General features: G+C 39.4%; 1 protein-coding gene across 1 annotated transcript; it reads left to right on the top strand.

The window, feature by feature from the left end:
• The first annotated feature begins 1353 nt into the window (after positions 1 to 1353).
• Positions 1354 to 21776, top strand: kcnh4a (potassium voltage-gated channel, subfamily H (eag-related), member 4a). The gene is given in 18 exon segments (XM_036148682.1): positions 1354 to 1525; positions 1625 to 1766; positions 7306 to 7539; positions 7792 to 7923; positions 8053 to 8177; positions 8337 to 8589; positions 9047 to 9204; positions 10946 to 11153; positions 11426 to 11620; positions 11702 to 11901; positions 13913 to 14162; positions 14257 to 14471; positions 16020 to 16058; positions 17919 to 18200; positions 18202 to 18284; positions 18367 to 18446; positions 18696 to 18772; positions 20878 to 21776. Coding segments are annotated over 17 exon segments (3498 nt in total). The 5' UTR covers positions 1354 to 1525; positions 1625 to 1690; the 3' UTR covers positions 21769 to 21776.
• The last annotated feature ends 369 nt before the right edge of the window (positions 21777 to 22145 follow it).

Raw genomic sequence — 22145 nt, 5'->3', positions numbered from 1 at the left:
GACCCACCCCCGGCACACCTGCTTCCCCTGATTACCTCGTCATGCATCCCTGCGCCAGTCAATCTGTGTCAAGTCCCCATCCTGTCATCCCACAAGACTCTGCTTATAAGGCGCTCCTTTCACGGATTCTTCTGCTCTTCATCTGAGCTTTGACCCTCCTCCACCCCATCTCCTCCTTCGTGCTCGCCGGCTTCACCAGACTCCTTCTCTCCTCTGGCCTCCACCACCAGTGTCTGGACCCCAGGGAGAAGACTTCACTAATCCTAATCCTAATCCTAAAATGAACATCCAAACTGACAGACATTCGCAACTTTCACGTCTTCTGCCGGGGTCTGGCCGCCGAAGTGCTTTTATAATTTATGTCAATAAATCTCTCTAATTGCCTCTTGTCTGTGTGAGTCTCTCCAGATTGAACTGTCAGTTGTGCCGATAAGTGCACCGCGAGTGATTTTGTTAAAATAGATAACTGTCAACATCATGCCACTGCATTAAATATTGGGTTTCCTAAAATACTTTTCAAACATTTTCACTAGGGGTGCCAATGATTTGATTCTGTATATGACTGCATACATATGACAAGGAACCTTTTCATATTTTCCTGCTTGTTTCGAAGTGCATCTCTTATTTACTGTGAAAACTATGTGAAGTAAGCTAAATTGGGATTAATTTGTTTCACTGTCTAAAAAATGCCACTATATATTTTTTAAAACTGTTCTTTTTTATGTTTTTAACATTGTCTAATATTATCTCAAGGATATACTGCAAAAATGCTCATGTAGTTACAGATGTCCCAATCAATTTGTTCCTCTTTCTGCTTTTTTTTGCGGGGGAGAGTGTGTATTAAAGACATTTTGATCCAAACAACAGAATCCCTCCACCGATTGAGAATCAATCATTCTTAGCTATAAACATTGATTTCACGTAAAAGGGGAGGGGGGGGAGCAATAATTTTTTAACTTTCTTCATTCGGCATCTCCATCTGTACAAATAATAGACAGGAGACAAAAAAATCCCTGTGGTGAAGAAATCTCATCATTACTTTCTGTATTTCAGTGTATCCACAGCAACCAGCACAAAATGAAGCTCTGACCTGTTTTTTTACACTACACAAGTGAAGTTGATCGATGATCTGAAAGGAAAAGCTTGGAGAAGCCTCTTTTTACATCCTAATGAGGAGTTTGTAATAGGAAGCGTTGTAAGGAGTGGGAAAGTGGGAAGACATGGAGGATGACGCTAATTTCTACTAATTTCGTTGGGGAAAGATATGTGGGAAGAGACTGGCTGTTTTAAACAAGGAAAGCGATGAGTGTTGAACTCAGTGTTCAGACTCCCATGGTGGGAGGGGACTCAGAGATGGCAGGAATCATGCTTAGTGCAGTTAAGACAGACAGAGCAGTTGAGCATATGCCGTGATACAAGACAACGCTGAGCAACGTGCAGCTGAACCTGATTATTCCTGGCTCAGTACTGAGAGAAAACCTGCAGAGGACAGCAAATACTGGAAATATTCTGACAAAGATATCAGGTCTTCTGACAGTCTCCGCTTTAATTTCTGCATCCCGCAAAAATACTTAGAAGTTTACACTCAGCAAGACCAGGGAGCAACACTTTGGGTCTCTTTCAGGTGTTTCTTATGGACTGGTGACAAACTGCTGGAGACTGAAACTCTCCTTTCAAAATCTTAAACAAGATGCCTGTGATGAAGGGCTTACTTGCTCCACAAAATACCTTTTTGGACAGCATTGCAAACCACTTTGATGGAAGTCGTAAGTACTTCAAAGAGTATTCTTATATTTTCCTATTTTTTTTCTACAAACAGAGGTCTGAAATGGCCCTCTGGGTCACTTATAAGCACAATTAAAGTTTGTGTGACAGTTAAAAATACTCAGCCCACAAGGGGCATGAATTGCCCTATTTAATTATGTTCTGTTTTTTATGTCATGAAACATGTTAAGAGATTTTTATTGTGTATTCTGGCAGCAGTTTTGCTATGTTTTGGTGAAGTAGGTCGACATAAAAAATGTGTGTTCCTACTGGTGAGAAACCGATTTTAATATAATAAAATAAATATGAACTGTTTTCAGATTTTGTGTATAAACGTGCAACTTGATTTTTAAAAAAATCCAGAAATTTGCATTCATTTCTGGATCATTAATCATTTATTCACCCAGTACAATGTGATGTGGTTGTTTCCAACTTGATAAATTAAATACATATTTTCATACTGCAGGTTTTACTCATGTTTTGATATGATTCAGGAAAACTTAAGACACACATAAAAAACTGAGACAAAAAGGGATGTACTTTTTAGTATGCAATACTAAAAACATTTATGTGAATGTTTTTTTTCATTTGGATAACATGGCCTTTATAACTAGCCATCTTTAACAGAATTATTTTTTCATACTTTTAACATATGGAAAAAGGTAACACAACAATCCACGCTTTTTTTGTTTTATGCGTCAATTTCCGTACTATAAATAGAATTTATAGTTAAAGCTGGTTGTAATAGAATTATGTGTTCCGTAAAATAAAATTACTGCCTTCGCCAAACAACAAAATAATGAAATAGTGTGAATTTAGCTCTGTTTGGATGTCCTGTGTTATGGCTCAGAGCAACATGTGTGTGTGTTTTCTTTTTTTACTATTTGGATCATTCTTTTATTATTGCTTGTCGTGTTTTTGATTGAACCAAGCCTGGTTATCTCCACCAAGTAACTTAATCTACACCTATCACATGCAGTTAGACATCAACAGGTCCAAAAACTGATAAGGATGTGCTTGCTTTTAACAACTGTTACACACACACACAAAAAAAAAGAAATTCTTGGTGATGACCCACCAACACACATTACATATTTAGTGATCTTGCTTCTGTCCAAAACAACAGGAATTTGTGGCGATGACCCTGTAAGGCAACAGGCCGTTATTCAGTCTCAGCTGTCAGATCTTTTGATAGGAGAGAGTTTCAGCATCAAACGCTCCTCCGTCTTGAACCCGGCTTGATTGAAAGGTGAGCGCCAGCATTTGAAAAACATACAGCGAACAGGGATGGAGACAGTATCCACATGATCCTGCTATGAAACCAGGGAGATTGATTAAAATTAATTATGCAGTGGTGGGGAGCTTATCAGATATCAGCCGAGGTCTTGCTCAGTCAACCTTTTTGAAAGCTGGAAAATCAGCTAAATTATTCATATTATCACCCACCGCCTCAAAACATAGAAAACAGTCATCCACTAAAGACAGAACTGATGTTAAGATTGACCTTTTCAGCTTTTTCACCCCCTGATGCCTGCCTCTTCATGGCCACCTTTTCCTGACCTGATTTCATCTTTCATCCTTTTTCACCTCACAAGTGCCGAATCATCCATCCACACATCCAGCCATTTCCACACCTTAATCTTGGCTGGTTTGCGGGGGCTTGTGCCTGCGGTTAACATGCAAGGTGCATCGTTATTTATTTTTATAAATGATGAGGAGATTGGATTCATTACAAAACAGGAAATGCACTTGATGCACGCTGACCGAGATTCTGAAGTCAGGAAAACAGATTTTCGCGGCATTTTGCATTACTCACTGAGTACATTTTGCCCTGTTTCATTGACCATTAAACTGGTCAGCGGATGTCGAACATGGCAGGTTTGATCAAAGCGACATGGTCAGATTTTTTTGTATTAAAACGATGTGAAATGATTAGAAAATTACCAGCAATTATGCGGCAATGGTCAAAGTTACGTTTCTAGAGTGAAATACATGTTCAACTGATGTTTGCAGCCAGATGTGTGGATGTTTTCAAGTACGTGGCGATGTAGTTAGAAAGCTAATAAAAGATCTTTCCGCTTTAGTGTTGCCATGGGGACTTCTGAGAATTCACAAAAAAAACAGAAGAAAGAAGGAGAATATATGACAACAATGAAGTCCTACTAGAATTTAGTTCTGGAACACAGATTGACCTGTTCTGACATAACATTTAATTAAACTATGTGACAGATTGCATATTTCCTTCTACTATTAATAATTTCTAATGAAATCGAGCCTTTCAATGGTGAATAAACTGTTCTGCATGTTTACTTTGATTTCGACCGGGAGAATACAAAGCTCCTCTTCCATTCATCCTGCAGGTGCTCTATGCTGTCCTTGAAGTTACATCATTGTTGAAATGTTTGCTATGTCAAACAGAGGACTTTTTAAAAATGCTGTTTGCTCAGTGGATTAAAAAGGACACCTTATTCAGGAATAGAAGGGAGACGTGCCTGTATGTTTGATTTATTGAATTAGGGAGACAGTATAATAATTCCTTTAATGATGCTTTTCAAATTTTACTGCAGATGATGTAATAAAATTATATTAATAGCTTTCTTTTGATTTCATAGCATACGTTTCTCAAGAGTGTTAAAGAGGCAGCAGAGAAAAGCAAATCTGCAGATGATTGTGATAGGATGCTGTCATTTATTCGAAACTTAAATTAGCAGATATTAATGTTCATAAATCAATCTGATAACATATAAACTTCAGTTTGGAGGGTGAATACTTTTCCTATCCAGGGGGTTACAGCTGAGCCAAACTATACACAGCTCAGTTAAAGCCAGATCTTTTGATGTGAAAAATTTAGACCATGATTAATTATTTCAAAACTTTGGTCATATAAGTGTGTGTAAGAACATATTGAATTAAAGAGAAACAAGCATAGGTTCACATATTGCATCACTGGCTTTAGCTGAAGCTATAGATTGCAGATTCTTGATGTGCAAAGGTAGCAGTCAGGAGAAGCAGGTTCAAATTCAACAGCATTTTACCTACACTAGAGAGGTACAGAAATCCATGAATAATTGGAGAAAGTGACAATAGTGGAATTACAAAAACTTGATGTTTTATAAATATTGGTGAAAACACAAGAAAGAAATTAGGAGAGACTGTACACATCTACACTGAAGGAACAGCAAATGTGACCAAGCCAGGCAATGGGTTGCTAATTGACTCCTATAAAATAAATAAATCACAACAAGCTTTAACAAACTTTTAAAATTACAAGGTATAGATAAATACAGATTTTCTATGTTTTACATTTCCTCACAGCAGACTTGTGTGTTTGTTTTTAGTTAAACTGTACAGAACAGTTTTGAAATTAGGTCGAATTTTTTTCGTTAGTTACGCTCTCTTTTGCTCTGTGACAAAAGGCGGTTTTAACAGAAGGAGTGTTTGGAAATCATAATGAAAGTTTCATAGTGGATGTTTTGTTGGACCCAAATGCAGGCAGATCAGAAGCTGCATAAAGAGTGAAAATGAATTTAATAATTAAAACAGACTTTTAAAAAATATCACATGGAGAACCTAACGACAGACTAGGGAAGTTTAGAGGAAGAAACCAGCCCCGATCAATGGAAGCCAAGAAGCTTAGATTCTGAGAAAAGGATAGAGCGTAGAAGTGAAACCAAGTGAGCTTCATCAGAGGGATTCACAACAGTTCTGAGAGAATGTGAAGCTACTGAGGCAAGGAGATTTGTCACATTAATTATCACAGACACTGTTCAAAGAGCTCAGATGAAACACAAAAGGACCTACGAACTGAAAGGGGAAAAAGCCTTAAAAGAATAAACTAAAACACAAAGAACCAAACTCAAGAAATAAGTAAGACACAAAAAAACTAAGAAATTGGCCTTTATTGCGAGACTTATTGACAAAAAACAGTAATAAAAATTAAAAAAAATACAAACAGTAGATCTTTGAATATTTATCAGGATTATCAACTTTCTGAAAAATCAACAAAAAAAATTACCCTTTAATTAACATTATGTAACCTTACTACAGCTCGGAACCAATAAAGTCAATAATCAACCAATTTCTACTCATTACAAATGAATTACAACAAACAGAAACCAACAGGGTCCATGCTAATATGCAGCGTTAATAACAAGGAAGGTAACACTTAAAACAATAATAATTTACACTGATTTCAAATCTTAGAATTTTTATATAAACCAGGTTTATGCTAAAAAAAACAGATGTACTATGTAATGCTCTGTCATTGGCCAAAGTGTTTGCTGACTCAAATGCAAATATATATTATAGCACATTCAGGGGCAACTGATTAATATTACAGGTTAATATTAGGAAGATTCAATGATGAATTGGGAGGAACACTTATATGTGTACAAGAGTTCATTATTATAAACTAAAGGGTACTGTCTGCAGACAAAGAAGAAGGGGAGAGGTAGAAAAAAAATCCAAGTTTACCCGTAGAGGCCTGGCTACAAAAATACAACTAAGAAAGCCTCGACAAACCATCCAGGAGGTCACCAAAACAACAGAATAACTTCTGAAGGACAATCAACTGTATTTGCCTGCAGTGACTCAGATGCTCAGGTTTCATCTTAACCAGAGTATTTATGCTCAAAAAACCCTCTAATCAGGTTAAATGAAAACAATGGGCCAACATTCCTCCACAGCGTTATATGACACATTGGCAGTAATCGCAAATGCTGGGTCACAAGTATTTCCACCAAGGGTGGCACAACAGGTCATTAAATTTAGGGAAAATTACTATTTTCATATTGGTCCAAGTTATTTTTGTTCTTAGTAAAAGAAATATTGATATAAAAACTGCCTTTTGGTTTTGCTTAGGTTATTTTTGTCTAATCAAAGACTCACCATTGTGAGCAAACCTCCTTTTTATTTCCTGTTCATCACCTTTGGAACATGGCCTCAAATCACTTCAATGTCTTCAATCTTGAGGTATTTAAATATGCACAATAATATCTAACTACCTGCTAAACATATGTAGGCCTATACAGTGAAGTGTTATATCATTGTATGTTCCACTGGCTCACAAATAGCATGCTATCACATTGCTAACAGACAAATTTTTAGTATGGCATCCAGTAATCACCAATATTAATTGTCTGCAGCAATACCAATTCACTGGGCAAATTACCGGGCCACCTGACAAAAATAAAAAAAGACTCATAAGAAAAAAATCCTCTCGCTTTTAGGCATGACATCTTTAAACAACCAATTTTCTTATTTCCTGTGAAGGCAAGCTGTTCTATTGCTACTGGCACATAAAACCAGGAACAGCTTGTGGATAGTTGGTCTTACCAGTGTTATATTTTTCACGTTTTAACACCTTCTATTTTACTGATTGGGCTTATAAACATATACATCATTGTCTGTTGCTGCTTTAGCAAAGGCCCTGTTGGGGAATTTGCTCTTTCCTTTGGCCACTAATGTTCAGTTAGTGATTGCCATTGATCAGGCGGTAACCTTCACTGTTTGTTTGTGTTTTTTTTTTTCCTGTACACACAGACAGTAACTTCCTTCTGGGAAATGCTCAAGGTTGCCATGATTATCGCATCGTCTATTGTTCTGATGGGTTTTGCGAGCTGACCGGCTTTGTTCGGACTGAGGTAATGCAGAAAACCTGCACCTGCAGCTTCCTTCATGGGGCTGAGACCAGTGATAGTGTGATGGAGCAGGTGCACAAAGCTCTGGAGGGCCAGCAGGAGTATCAAGGAGAGATCTGCTTTTACAGGAAAAATGGTGAGGATTGGGTTTTAATTGTACTTTCCCTTTCAGTTAGCCCCCTGAACCCACATCTGGATACATAAAGTAAACACGGCATTCATGAATTTGATCATTTAAGCATCTGAACAAGATACAAAACAACATATCCTCCTGGTTCATTTTAGTGAGAGTACTTATATTTAGCCATTAAGAGAACATTTCAGTCTAAAAAGGGTCTGATAGTTTGTCTCTGTGTAATATCCCTGAATAACCTTTTGATACTCACAGGAAATCAGTTTTGGTGTCTCCTGGATATTGTCCCAATTAAAAACGAGAAAAGTGAGGTGGTGCTGTTTCTGCTGTCCTTTAAAGATGTCAGCGAATCATATGGGAAAAGCCATCACTACGTCCATGAAGATGGTGAGCCCTTGCTGTGTTTTTTTCAAAAGAACGCATTGTTCTTGTTTTTTTATTAGTTCTTTTATTAGTTTTTTTTTTATTATTAGTTTGATTGTCACGAAAATTACAATAGTTTTCTGTGATTTTTAGAGGCCACCAAAGAAAACCGAAAAAGCAGCCGATCGTATTTTATTAGAGCTCAGAAAAGGGGGAGGACTGTTCTGCACCGCCTGAATAACCTGGTTACAAAGAGAAGCAAGAGGAAACTGACTAATGTGAGAGCAACGTTAGCTTGATATCCATACTTTCTTGAGTGTTCCTCAAGAGTCCATTTTAGATTAAACCGCTTTCTAAAACCACCTGTATTCAGCTGAATGTCATTGAGGGCATTCCAGATTTGGATTTGAAGGCTTCATGTCTTGTGGTCATTTCAGAGCATGTTCCAGAAACCCTCCCTGCCCGAGTACAAAGTGGCCTCTGTGAAGAAATCACGTTTCATCCTGCTGCATTACAGCCTCGTCAAGGCCATGTGGGACTGGCTGATCCTGCTGGCGACGTTCTACGTTGCCGTCACCGTACCTTTCAACGTCTGCTTTGTCAGCCACAGCGAGGGCGGCGATCATCTTTCACTGGTCACTCGCAGCACCACGTGGAGCGACATAGCGGTGGAGATGCTCTTCATAGCTGGTACGGTTTTTGCACATTTACTGAAAATGTTGGATTTAGTGGAGTAAATGGGTAAGCGTTAACAACCTGTCGACCTTTATGCTGAAACGTCCTAAGAAGCATTATGGAAAGACAGGAGCAGTAAGTTTAAATTACAGCTGTTTCCTTGGTGATGGCTTACACGTGACTACCTCCCACCATTTCTCACCCACTCAGAGAGTCAGTGTTGCCCTAGGTTATAAATCATAATTAGATTCCTCTCACTTCGTCCCAGTTCACCTCCAACGGGAGTGCCATAACACGTCTGTCACGCGACCTCTTGGCAGGTTTGTCTGCAAAGAGACAGTCGTACGAAATTAGCTCACCAGTTATCACGTGCAATTCTCTCCCTAGCATGTTGGTGGACTAAATTCAGAGCAAGTCTTGATTCTTTGTACACTCTCTCTCTTTCTGTTCCATGTTTCTGTAACGTTTGCAGATATTATCCTGAATTTCCGCACCACATACGTGAGCCAGTCGGGTCAGGTAGTGTACGATGCCCGGTCCATCTGTCTGCATTACTTCACTACCTGGTTCTTTGTGGATCTGATTGCAGCATTGCCGTTTGACCTTCTCTATGCGTTCAACATCTCAGTGGTGAGACAGTCATTACAATGCTGATGATGTCATGCTTCTTTGTTTAAAAGGGACATATCATGCAAAATCCAGTTTTTTAGCCCTTCATTTTTATTTTTTGTGTACTTTTGAGTCATATTTTTCATGCCATTCAGTTTCCTCTGTTCTCTATTACGGCGGATGAAGTCCCTCCTTTACATTTAAAGAGACCACTCCAAAACGAGTTGCTTTCAGACGCACCTCAGAACAAGAGTGAAAAGGGGGAATGTGAAGGCAAATAAACGAGGAAGCATTCTGGATAAAGATTATACAGATCACATTACTTAAATGGGAAAAGGAGGAACTGAAAAGCAAGATATGTCCCCTTTACTGTCTTTCATCTTTTTGTCATTTTTGGCATCATGGGCAAGACATTGAAACCTAGTAGTCTTTTGCTGATGAAGATTCTCAGTCATCCAGGTCATGGTCATTCCAAAAAAAGTAAAAAACAAAGAAACTGGTCTAGAGTAATGATGAGTACCAAGCTTTATACTACTGCCCAAACAAAGGCCTTGTAATGGCCTGGTTCCCTATCGTAGGGGTGTGAAGGAAGCCATCTACATTAAGAGAGAAAAAACAACCTTAAACAGAGGAGGAGGCCTTAGGTTCCAACTCTCAAAAACTTAAAATACAGCTATAGAATTAATTCCAGCCAATCATCACCTCAATTCTCACCCCCATACGGGTGATCAAAACATTGTTCCGGCAAGCCAGGCCAATAACAATCCTAACGACTCCTCGTTACAGAGGAGTGGACCAGTTTCGGTTTAATCTGCTATCTTAATGTCTTTAACGACCGCCCATTACTAACGGGTGGACCTGTTTCGGTTGAATTTGCATGTTATCTAAGCCATTACAAGGCCTTTGTTTGGGCAGTAGTATAAAGCTTGGTACTCATCATTACTCTAGACCTTATGAATTGAGAAAGCTTCCTGGAGAGGAAGCGAAACGTCCTCAACTACGGAAAACAAGTCCAGTTGCTTTGTTTTTTACTTTTTTTGGAACTAGTAGTCTTTTATTTCAGTAATCTCACTAAAAATATTAGAAAAGTCAGACAACCTAGTATCATGTTTATTCTGTGGGAAGAAACTCTAATCCCCTGTTAGGAAATAATTGTTTTTAACAGTTGGTGAGAAGAAGGTTTTTTTTCACTGTTCTTTGCACACTTTTCCTTGATCGCCCAGGGTCCTGGGTGTTTAATTTACCCTTCCTCACCCCAGAGGTCTGTGGTAGTGTTCAGATTTGGAAGATTAGACAGCCATGGAAGAGGATTCATTTGTGTCAGAACAATTTCTGTGCTGATGATTTCTTGTGTTCTGGATGATCATCCTGTTAAAAGGGTAAATGATGACCCATTCTTATCCAGCACATGGGGTTGACCAGATTTTTGTTTAAAAACTCCTCGTTTTCTAAAAGTCCCTGACGACAGCTCTAAAAACTGATTCCAGGACCCTTGAAAGAGAACCAGGTCCATCAAAAACAAAGGTTGACATGTAGTTACTTTAAGCTTTACCAGCAAAGACCACAGTCTTGGCCATGTCCATAATTCAAATTTGGCCCTTTTTAGCATTCTTCTTTTTTCCAGTAGTAGAAATTCTCATGAGCATTTGCCAGTTGCTAAGAAACCAGAGTATCTGTCCAGCTTAAAAAGTTGGAATGCTATTAAGCAAAAAATAATACAGAATGTTTTAATGCGTGACCTGCTTGTCCTCGTCATGACCAGACCTCCCTGGTGCACCTTCTGAAGACGGTGCGTCTGCTGCGCTTGCTGCGCCTCCTGCAGAAACTGGATCGTTACTCCCAGTACAGCGCGATGGTCCTCACGCTGCTCATGTCTGTGTTTGCCCTCCTGGCTCACTGGATGGCCTGCATCTGGTATGTCATTGGACGCAAGGAGATAGAGAGCAGTGATCCTGTTACCTGGGACATAGGTGAGTTTAGTATGTCCCTACAGTATCATTTAATCTGAAGCTGCTTCTAGTTCATTTTTTTGTCACGGTTGAATGCTTGAATGCCTCATGCTTTTCGCCTCAGCTCAGAGGAAGTCCAGGTCACAGAGTAGCTAACAATGCGTCATGTTACTTTGAATTGTATGACCAATTTCAACACTTACTCCACTACAGGAGAATAAAGCAATGAAACGGTGGAAATATTGGCGTTTCCTTTGAGAATTGCTAAATTAAACATGCATCCGTACCAACAGGGTGGCTTCAGGAGTTGGGGAAGCGTCTGGAGACGCCATACGTCAACGGCACCATGGGTGGACCCTCAATTCCCAGCGCCTACATCGCCTCCCTGTACTTCACCCTCAGTAGCCTCACCAGCGTCGGTTTTGGCAATGTTTGTGCCAACACAGATGCCGAGAAGATCTTCTCCATCTGCATCATGCTGATTGGTGGTGGGTTTAAAAGCATGAAATGAGATCTCCCACATGGGCTTAACATTCGAGGATCACCTTTATTGTCTTTTCCACCGTCAGCCCTGATGCACGCAGTGGTCTTTGGCAATGTGACGGCCATTATTCAGCGCATGTACTCACGGCGCTCACTCTACCACACCCGCATGAAGGACCTCAAGGACTTCAACCGTGTGCATCGACTCCCTCAGCAGCTGAAGCAGAGGATGCTGGAATACTTTCAAGCCACCTGGTCGGTCAACAATGGCATAAACGTAAATGAGGTAGGTGGGAAAAACACCTTCAATAGGCATCTATCTTTTTCTGAATTCTGCCAGAGTACGAGACTGATTAGTAATATAGTTAACATGGTGCACAAAATTAGCTCTTGTATATTTTTCATGAGGAAACCAGTTTAACCATTTTTTCTGATATAGAAAAGCAAATGAAGTTTTAGCATTTTGAGCCGTATCAATCAAAAGAAACAATGACATGTCTCAGCGTGCTTCTCCGTCCAGACCTTTTAAATGTGGGACACTTTATATTCTCTAGAGTCTTATTCCAGTTCCTTAAGTAGATGTCATTTTGTTGCAAACAGGATTTCAATGACAATGCCAGAATCTACTTTGGAGAAATTCCCAGAGCTGAAATGGAGAGTATACTCATTAACACCCCCACCATCACCTCTCTGGATAATTAATTCGGAGCTGAATGCAATGAACACAGCCACTGGTTTCTGTGAAGATGCTGTTTTTAACAGGATGTGTTTTCTCTCATGATGGATCATGAAACTGCAGCAACCTTAAAAACCACAGTATGGTTTATTGCATTAAACAAGACAAAAGATTTATACACTTTCCAAGGTTGATACAGTTATGAGACGGCTTTGCTATAATTGGTTTTATATGTAGAGTTCCTTCTTATAGAGGCCAACCATAGCTGATGAAATACAGAGAAAATGTAGTTTTCTATGCCAGGCACAAAAAACAATATTTTTGATTAATGTTTAAAAAGTTACACTTTCAAAGTCTTTAACATTTTCCATCATACTGCTCCTACTGTTTAAAGTTCCTCAATTAAGATGTCAGAGAAACTGGCGGAGTGACAGCATTTTTTTCTCAGGCTGTAAGGAGCATGGATTGACATGTCACTGCCGATCAGTTGGCTGAAAGAAGACATTTTGTTCATGCTTACAGAAAAGATGAATTCAACTGTTTAGAATTTGGCTGCGCAAATAACAGGTAATGGTGTGAAAACTAAATCCCCACTCTTCACTCTCGTTTTAAAAATAAATTATTGTTATCAAGCAATCAACAAAACATGCACAACCCTAATTAAAAGTGCAAACCGACAAATCAAAATACAAGTCTACATAAATTAATTAAATCACAGATAAAATATAACTAGAACTAATTAATTTAAAAACAATCAGTTAAACCAGTGCATCCTACAACTTTCTGAACAGCAGGCACAACTCACAGCGAGATTTGTGAGTGCTATATTAGCGTCATCCAAACCTTCTATGAAATTGAACCTGAACTGTCTAAAAGGTGCTTTAAAATAGCTAATGCATGCAGTTACAAGCATCTGACTGGCACTCTCCCCTCTGGGTATTAAAAGGAGAATTCACATTGCAACTACTAAGGGCTAGATGTTTTTAAGATGACCAACTTTCGCGTACATCCGTAGTCCAACACACCTGAATTGAGCAAATTTTTATCCGTCCCTTACCAATGATTTCCAAGTCCCTGCAAAACTCAGTGACATTTAGTGGGTCGAGAAGACTAGAGACCGCTACTTTAAACAAGATCATTTGTACCTGAAATGAAAAGTAATTAAGCCTACAAGCAGTTATATATCCCTGAGCTTACAATATTGTCTGTATATATAATCATCACCATTCATGTCATCAGTGATGGGTTTGTCACTTTTTTATAGACGTCAAAAGCATTGCTTAACAGTTTAAACAAATTTAGCCACTTGTCATGCTTGGTTGTTCTTACCAAAATAGCAATTTTACTAGAATTATATTTCATATCATATTTTCCACAATATTTGCATAAAAGCAATAAAACAGTAAACACATTTTTAAAGTCTTTGTGTAAATGCTGTGAAATTGTGAAGCCATGGCATCTGGGCAGTTATCATACTTTAAAATGTCATGACTACAAGACATTTTTAGCTTACCTCTCTTTTTTATTTTCTGCTCACATTTGTCTTTGACTGACACTGTGTTGCGTGACGCATCAAAATTAGCACAGTAAAAGCACTTTTTATTTTCTCATTCGCTCTTAGCTGTTGCATGACTTCCCGGACGAACTGCGAGCAGACATCGCCATGCATCTGAACAAAGACATCCTGCAGCTGCCTGTGTTTGAGAGAGCCAGCAGAGGGTGTCTGCGTTCGCTCTCCCTGCACATCAAGACTTCCTTCTGCGCACCAGGGGAGTACCTCATCCGCCATGGAGATGCCCTGCATGCTAATTATTTTGTCTGCTCCGGTTCTCTTGAAGTCTTGAAAGACGGTATGGTCCAAGCTATTCTGGGTGAGTGTGCACAAAGTGCGGAACACTTCCAGCTGTTTAAGCTCTGAATCTCCTAGCGTCATTTTGCGACTCCTCTCTTTGACCTTCGTTACAGGCAAAGGTGACCTGATAGGGGCCAACCTGCCAGAACATGATCAGGTGATCAAGACAAATGCGGACGTGAAGGCGCTCACCTATTGTGACTTGCAGTACATCAGTGTCAAGGCTTTGAGAGAGGTCCTCAGGTTGTATCCAGAGTATGGCAGTCGCTTCAGCTCTGACATCCACCACAACCTTACCTACAACTTGAGAGAGGGCAGTGATTACCATGTAAGACATCTATATAACTTTGTGGTCCTGCAGAATTAATCTGATAGGTCCTCTTACTAAATATAAGAAATAAACCCACTGGCTACTTCATTAGGTACACCTTGAACACACACAGAGTAAAAGCAGTCCTGAAGACAAAAGAGGGGCCAACCAAGTACTAGCATGGTGTCCATGATGTAGATCTGCTGTTCCACCACATCCCAAAGGTGCTCTGACAGATTGAGGTCTGGTGGCTGTGGAGCTCATGGTAGAACAGAACAATGAACAAGAAACTACTTGGGAATGATTTGAGATTGGTAACATGGTGCATTTTTGATCAGGTAGAGGCCATCAGTAGATAGGGAACTGTTATCATAAAGGGATGGACATGCTTTGCAACAATTCATGGCTAGCCTCCTGTTTTTAATAGTGTTGCGCCGATGCCATTTTTTGGCCCCGATACCGATACCCGATACCTGGTTGTGCAGTATCGGCCGATACCGATACCATACCGATACCATTACTTTGAAATTTATGTGTGTGAGAACTGCATACTACTTGGATGTAAAATAATTGCTATCATGGCTTTGTCAAGCTGCTACCTTATTAAAGCAGGAAAAAGACTAATATAAAGTGAATCCATTAGAACTAGTGTGTTTCGGAAGAGAGAAGGCTGCGTTCAAGTGACATACAAACATCAAAATGGTATCTGTGACCTATTTGTTGGTACTTGCCGATACCGATACCACCATTTTAGCGCGGTATCGGCGCCCCAGCCGATACTGGTATCGGTATCGGTGCAACTCTAGTTTTTAATTGAACAACTCTTTACCAAGGGGTCCACATTGTGCCGAATAATGTTCTCAACACCTTACGAGCAGCCTGAGCCGCTAATAGAATGCAGGATGTATTGATGCCTTCATGTTTTTTAGTTCAGTATCTACCATCTGACTTGTAAACTCATTGGACGAGGTGACATTTTTTTCAATCTGTTAGCAAGCCTACTTAAATTGCAGCCTCAGTTTCCGGTTCTTAGTTTACTTGTGTGGTGTATATGTGATCTACTTCATCTGTTTCAAGGTTCCATATTTTTTGGCTTCAAAGGTGGTACTCTACTTTGATTGTAAGGAATGCTTATTCGGACTATTGTTCAACTCAAACCGTTCTGGCCGTTCTCCTATGACCTCTGGCATCAACAAGGCAGTTTCATCCACACAGGAGCTGCTGTATAAACCCTACATAATCTCTCACGTTTATACAGAAACGTCAAAATCCCAGTAGATTACAGCAGTTTCTAAAATACTCAGACTGGCCTGCCTGGCACCAACAACTGTGACAAGTTCAACGTTTCTTAAAATCCGTTCCTTATTCTGATGCTTTTTCTGAAAGTCAGCAATTCCTCTTTACAGCATCATTGATAGGCAGCTTTGTGATTGGAGGATTTTCTGTTCATGTTAACAATCACGTGAAAAGGTGTACCTAATTACATGGCCGGTATGTTTATACTGCGCATAATAATACTTTGAAAATACTGTAATAATTTCTTTATTTCCTTTTTTATATCTGCAGGCAGTAAGGAGATTTCCATTGACTCCGAAGCAATCTCTGGTACGTGTTTCTTTTTTGCGGGTTATGATCAAGAGATATCTTGAAATGCCTCCTCTTAGGGATTAAGTTAAGTTAAGTTTGGACAGCAAAAAAAAATAAAATAAAAACAGTCAGAGAGCATTATCCAGTGTATGGTAACTACTGTTGCACATTCAATTAAAATAAAACTAAAACCAATATAAAATTTAGTTAAAATTCCCTTCACTTCTCACGTCAAGCAAACAATTTTGTTTAGCTGCATCTTTGACACTGCGTGCATGTTTTGGTATGCATGCAACCTTTCAGACACTAGAGAGGGAAAACAATAGAGGTGACATCTCATTGCAATCATCTTATGAAGGTGCTTTGAATATTTTAGCCTCATGCTTTAATTAATGTCTGCAAAGAAGATACAGTAAGCTCAGCAGCAGTTAATCACTCGCTGATGTCCTGGTTTGCATTTAATGAACCCTAGCTTGTTTAATGATGAAACAAGTACATTCTGGCAAAGCATTCCTCTGGTCTCAGGAGAAATCAAAGAGCCCGTTGCATTATTTAGTGCATTCTTTGAAATTGCAGAGGGAGCCTGCTTTGCTGTGCTGTGTATTTACTCACAACTGCACCAATATAATTAAGGCATACCAATAAAGATGTTGTTTCATTTTCATTGTCATAAGTATAGAACTACTTTAAAAGATTATAAATCAGACAACTTGGAAAGACAATGTACATTTTTCAATATGACTAAAGACTTTATAAAGAAAAGTGTGCATTGCCTTGAAAAGGGAATTATTCCCATTGTTTTGCATTGCAACTTCAAACTCAATAGTTTGAAATTTCAAGTGATTTTTAAACACAAAGTAACATTATTTTTTTAAATGAAAGCCTAAAATAGGCATGGTTTTAAAAGGATTTTACAAAGATAAAACCTCCTTCCAACACGTGGAATGCTTTTATGTTCAAACACAAAATGCAGAGTGGGGTTGTAATCAAACACTATAGATCACCCTGAAAACACCAGTCCCAGATTTAATAACGGCAGTGGTAACAATGTACTGTAGTGATGCTTGTCTATTAGCAGGGACAGAGAAGTTGGTAGAGTGAAAGAGAGATGCAGAGCTAAATATAGAAAAATAACTGGTTATTGTTGTTCTCCATCCAGTATTACTGAGCTTGAGCGATTTTGTGGAAAAAAAAAGAGAAAAATGGGTGAGGATTTTTAGCTTCTTGATGTGCAAAATTCATAGACATACTAGCAATCCAAAAGACTTGAAGTTATAACTGCAGCAAAATATGCCCCCCCCCCCCCCCCCCATAGTATTGACTAATAGGGCCATAAGAAAAACAGAAATACATGCCACGCTTTTAATATCATTTGTTAGATATTTTTAAACCCATCTCTATCATACCGCTTTCGCTAATTATGATGATTTATCACATACAATTCCAACAGAAAGGTTTTTGGAGAACAACAAGATTTTGGAAAAAGTTTCAGAGGGTATGAATGCCATTGCAAAGTTATTTCTACTGAATGGACAACAACCTTGCATGTAATAGTGCTTATCTTCTCTTCAGTTTTACATCCTTTTTCAGTCACCTCTGGTTCCAAAATAGCACAGAAAACCATTGGAAAATGATGAATTAGATAAGCAAACCAACCCAATGGCTATTAGCTCCAGCGGTAACAGTACCTCCAGAGGTAACAGTACAGTGGAGGAATTGGAATGAGAATATTTCTTTCCTGTCTATTTATTTCTGCCCAAAGATCTAAAAGTCATCCCTAAGGTCTAAAAATATGACACCTAGAACAAATTAGAGAGAAATTAATTAAAACATAACTTTGCAGTCAGCTTGCTTGAGTTTCCATCTCTCTCTGCCCAGGGCCATTTCCCTTTGGATCACAAGCCACCCTACGTCATCGAGGGAGGTGATGAAGAACAAGCAAATGACATGAAACCTCCGTGGCAGAGCAGAGTACCTCTCCTACAAGGTTCTGGCAGTCTGGTTCAGTGTTCCCGTCTCAGCACTTTAGGGCAGGAGCTCCAACAATTCCAAGCGCTCCACCCTTGTCGATCGCCCGCTCCTCAACACCAAGGCTGCGGCCGCCCTCCCGGGTCTTCTGTCGGCGAAGAGCTTTCTCCATCTCATTCTCGCAGTCTCCGAAAATGATTCCGGTTTAAGTCATCGGCCATCCAAGTTACTGCTTCCATCCCTGTCTTGTGTTAGTCCTCTCAACCTGAGTCCCAGGTGACTGCGTCCTCCTGATTTTACACTTGCTTGCTGTTCGCCCTTTTTGAAATGACGTGACATCCATTTGTTTCATTGTCAGGGTCGTGGATGGAATTGAGGACAACAGCCACTCATTTCAGTTTAATATAGAGCAGGGGGATGCAAAGACTAATGTTTCAGGTAAATGTTCAAAGAAGCATGCTGATTGATTTTGTTTTTGTGAGGAAAAAGATGAAACAGTTTTGTGACATGCATCACTAACTGAATTGGCGTCAGATGTAAGAACTTTGACGTACTTTGCTTCATGTTGTAATTTATGCTAATATTTAAAACTTTCAGTGCAATTTAGGTCATTGAAATGTTCAGATTGTAGTGTATTATGAATATCAAAGACAGCGATTCCACTATTTTCCTTTTTGTTCTTTTTAGATGAATTCCAGGTGAATGCAAACCTGCTAATTGAGACAGAAGAAGTGAAACAAAACATGAGCAAATTAAATAAAGAGGTGAGATTCGAACATAAACTGTGAAATAATGACATTCCATCTTTTTTCTTCTATAAAAGCAATACTTTATTAACATTTCATGATAACGTGTGTCGCATCTTTGCCTGTGAATAATCTTCAAGGACAGGATAAAAGTGATTTCATCCTGTCCTTGAAGAATGGGAATTAAGCCGTGTGCTTAATTCCCAGCATATATCAGTCTGTTTAAATAATGTAGTAGCTATGGTTTATCAACTGCCTCTGGTAAAAACGATCTAACTTTTAATAGATTTAAGTTTGAACATGTGGTGACATTCAGATTTTCATTTAACACCAAGCTCTTGGGTATTGCAAATATGCTTCAGGCATTGCAAACTTGTAGAAAGTTTCATCGACTCTTCCTTGCCCTGGATTTGGTCAAGCAGATCGCTCTTTCGTTTTCTAAGAAAACAAAGAAAGCCTTGGCAGTGTCCCCTCCTACCTGTCAGGAATAGACTCGTCAGCAGTGTGATTTGACTATATGTCCCCCTCCTTATAGCTGCAGGGCTGGTGAATTCATGTCCCCAAGCAAGGCCCGAAGTAGAGCATAAACTTACTGCTGGCAAGATCCATACCCTTGCAACATCTTGATTTTGCATTATTTAGATATGCAAGCTAAATAAATACAAAAAAAGATAGATTAAAGTATTTAATTTGAGTTTGAATGTTCTATGGCAAGGCTAGTTTATTCATATAGCAACATTCATGCATATGGTCATTCAAAGGGCTATACAGGAAGAACAAAGGAACAGAGATAGAATAAAAACACCTGATACGTCAAAAGAAAAACAAAGCATCACCTAAAAACATGACACACAAAATAAAGCATAAAAATAAACAAATAAAAAGTTTAGACATTAAGTAAATGATAAAGCAATATTTGCCCTTGATGGTTGAGTGGCGGTAAACAGACATGTTTTCTGTCCTGATTTAAAAGAGCCAAAAGTTTCTTCACATCTCCAGGTTTCAGGCAGAGACGAGGGCTACACAGACTAAATGATGTCTCCCCTTCATCAGTTTCAGTCCTAGAAACGCAGAGTCAAGAGTTCGCTGATGACCTGATGGGTCAACAAAGCTCATACCTGACCAGCAGCTCTGAATACACTGTACTTAGACCCAAGACCAACCAGTGCTTTATAGACCATCAACCAGATTTTAAATTCTCTCCTTACAAACAGGGAGCAAGTGCAAGAGATTAAAGGACTGGTGTAACTTGATCCATTTCCCTAATGCTGGTCAGGCTGCTGGGAGCAGCATTTTGGAAGAGCAGCAGCTACCTAATTGATTTTTTTTTAATAGACCCATATATAGATACCATTACTATAATCTAACTTACTTAAAATAAAAGCAATTGTTGCAAGTTATTTGGTGACATGCTTTGGCTTGACAGTCCTCCATTCTGGCAATGTTTCAAGGATGTATTATGGTGATTTTTTTTGGTTTTATTCTGTAAGTCCATGATAACGCCGAGATTTTCTGCTTGCTCTGTGTCTGGCTTTCTGTCCCATCTAGTAAAACCAACTGCCTTCAGAAGTCACCTAATTAGTAAACAGACTCCATCTGTGTGTAATTTAATCTCTTGGTATATACAGCTGTTCTGTGAGGGCCTCAAACATTTGCTAGAGAACATTAGGGAACAAACGGTGACATAAAAGACAGGTCTGGGGTAAACATTTTGGCGACGTCTAACGCAGGGTTAGGTTATACGTGGATATAGTCTAGCTCATCTTACAGGGTCAGTTTGCAAACAGGTGCAAGTAAGGGCTGCGGTAAGATGAGACCAAAACTGAACCTTTGGGCCTAAATGCAAAACTCTGGGCGTGGCTGAAAACTAACACCAGACAACATCCAGAAGGCAGCGTTAATGCAGCGAAACTTGGGGGTGGCAGCACCATGCTTGGGATGATGCTTCTCAAACCTGGTGAGAGTTGATGGGTAGACGGTTGGAGCCAAACATAGGGAAATCCTGGAAAATTACTTGCTACAGGCTTAAAAATGTTTTTTTTTTTGTTTTTTTTATAAAACAAATTACAATTTAGGGACTTTTTAATGAAAGTCTGAAACATGTCTACAATTTTTTTTCTCAGGTGAACAACTTAAATGAAGAAGTGTCCAGCCTGACTAAGGAGCTCCATGGCATAATGGATTTCCTGCAGTCAAACTTGCCCACGCTTCACCACGTCTCTCCTCCTGGGGTGACGAGATGTAGTGACTGGCAGCCTCGTGTCTCTTTAGATTCATCGAGTGAACTACACCTGAGTCATGAAACGATTAGCTACCCAGCCAGAAATGCATGGGACTGCAGCCGAATGCCATCCCACAGCACAGCTCCCTCTTTGCTGCTTTCTTCGAGCTCTGCGTCCACTTGTTCGCACCTACGCTGCTCTGACAGAGATGGGACAACAGCCGACGGGCTACAGAGCCAGTACGCTCCGTTTCAAACACCCAGAGCCACCCCAGGCTCCCCTTATATGATCCACCCTCAAACCCATGGAGGTTCATCCCTCCTGGGCATTAGCTCAGCTTTTAGTAGCTTTTCTGTGATTTGTCAGGGCCCCCAGGGTGTCTACAATACATCCAGTCCTGAAAAAGATAACACTAATCAACTATGTTCTACAGTAAACTGTGGGCACTCTCCTCCTAAATTGAATTTTCTGGCCAACTCACAAAGTCTCGCCAATCCCCAGACACCAGTTCATTCTCCGAATAATCTCAGCGGACAGCCACAGTTTCACACAGCCTTCAGCTCTCTGACACCCTCAGGAGCCCACACTTCAGTGTCCACAGAGCATAACAAGAGCCAGCAGAGCTCTACAAGACCAAATGACCCAGTGGGGTCCAGTCCTGTCCATCACTCACAGGACCGTGCGTATTCTTTGCTGGGGCAGCTTTCAAACAGCGAGTGTGGAGGTTCACTCTACTGTGAAAGGACAGAAGATTGTGGAGCACGTGAAAATGTATTGGAAAAATTACAATAATCAAATCTGTCCGTATTTTTTATAATGTTAATGGGCTGTTCTTTAAAAAAAAATTTGTAATTAATAAATTGATCTTTGCTAACTGCAGCAGCCTAATATCATTTTTTGCAGAGAACTGTTTTCAAGTTGTTATACTTAAAATAATGCGTCAACTGAGACCAAAACTTTGGATAGTCTACATTAATTAAAATCATGCCAATAGAGTCTACCAGCCACAAAATACTGTTGAACTACATTATTTTAATATTAATATTAAAAATTTATATTTTATTATTATAAAAATAATCTTATTATCAGTTACACAGCAAGACATCACTGCAAGGAAAACATTAAAACTTTAACTTTTGTTTCCACTGAAGCTTCTAACATCATCTTCA

Source organism: Fundulus heteroclitus, chromosome 16 (assembly GCF_011125445.2).
Source record: "Fundulus heteroclitus isolate FHET01 chromosome 16, MU-UCD_Fhet_4.1, whole genome shotgun sequence".
Lineage (NCBI taxonomy): Eukaryota > Metazoa > Chordata > Actinopteri > Cyprinodontiformes > Fundulidae > Fundulus > Fundulus heteroclitus.
This window is presented reverse-complemented; position numbering and strand designations above follow the sequence as displayed.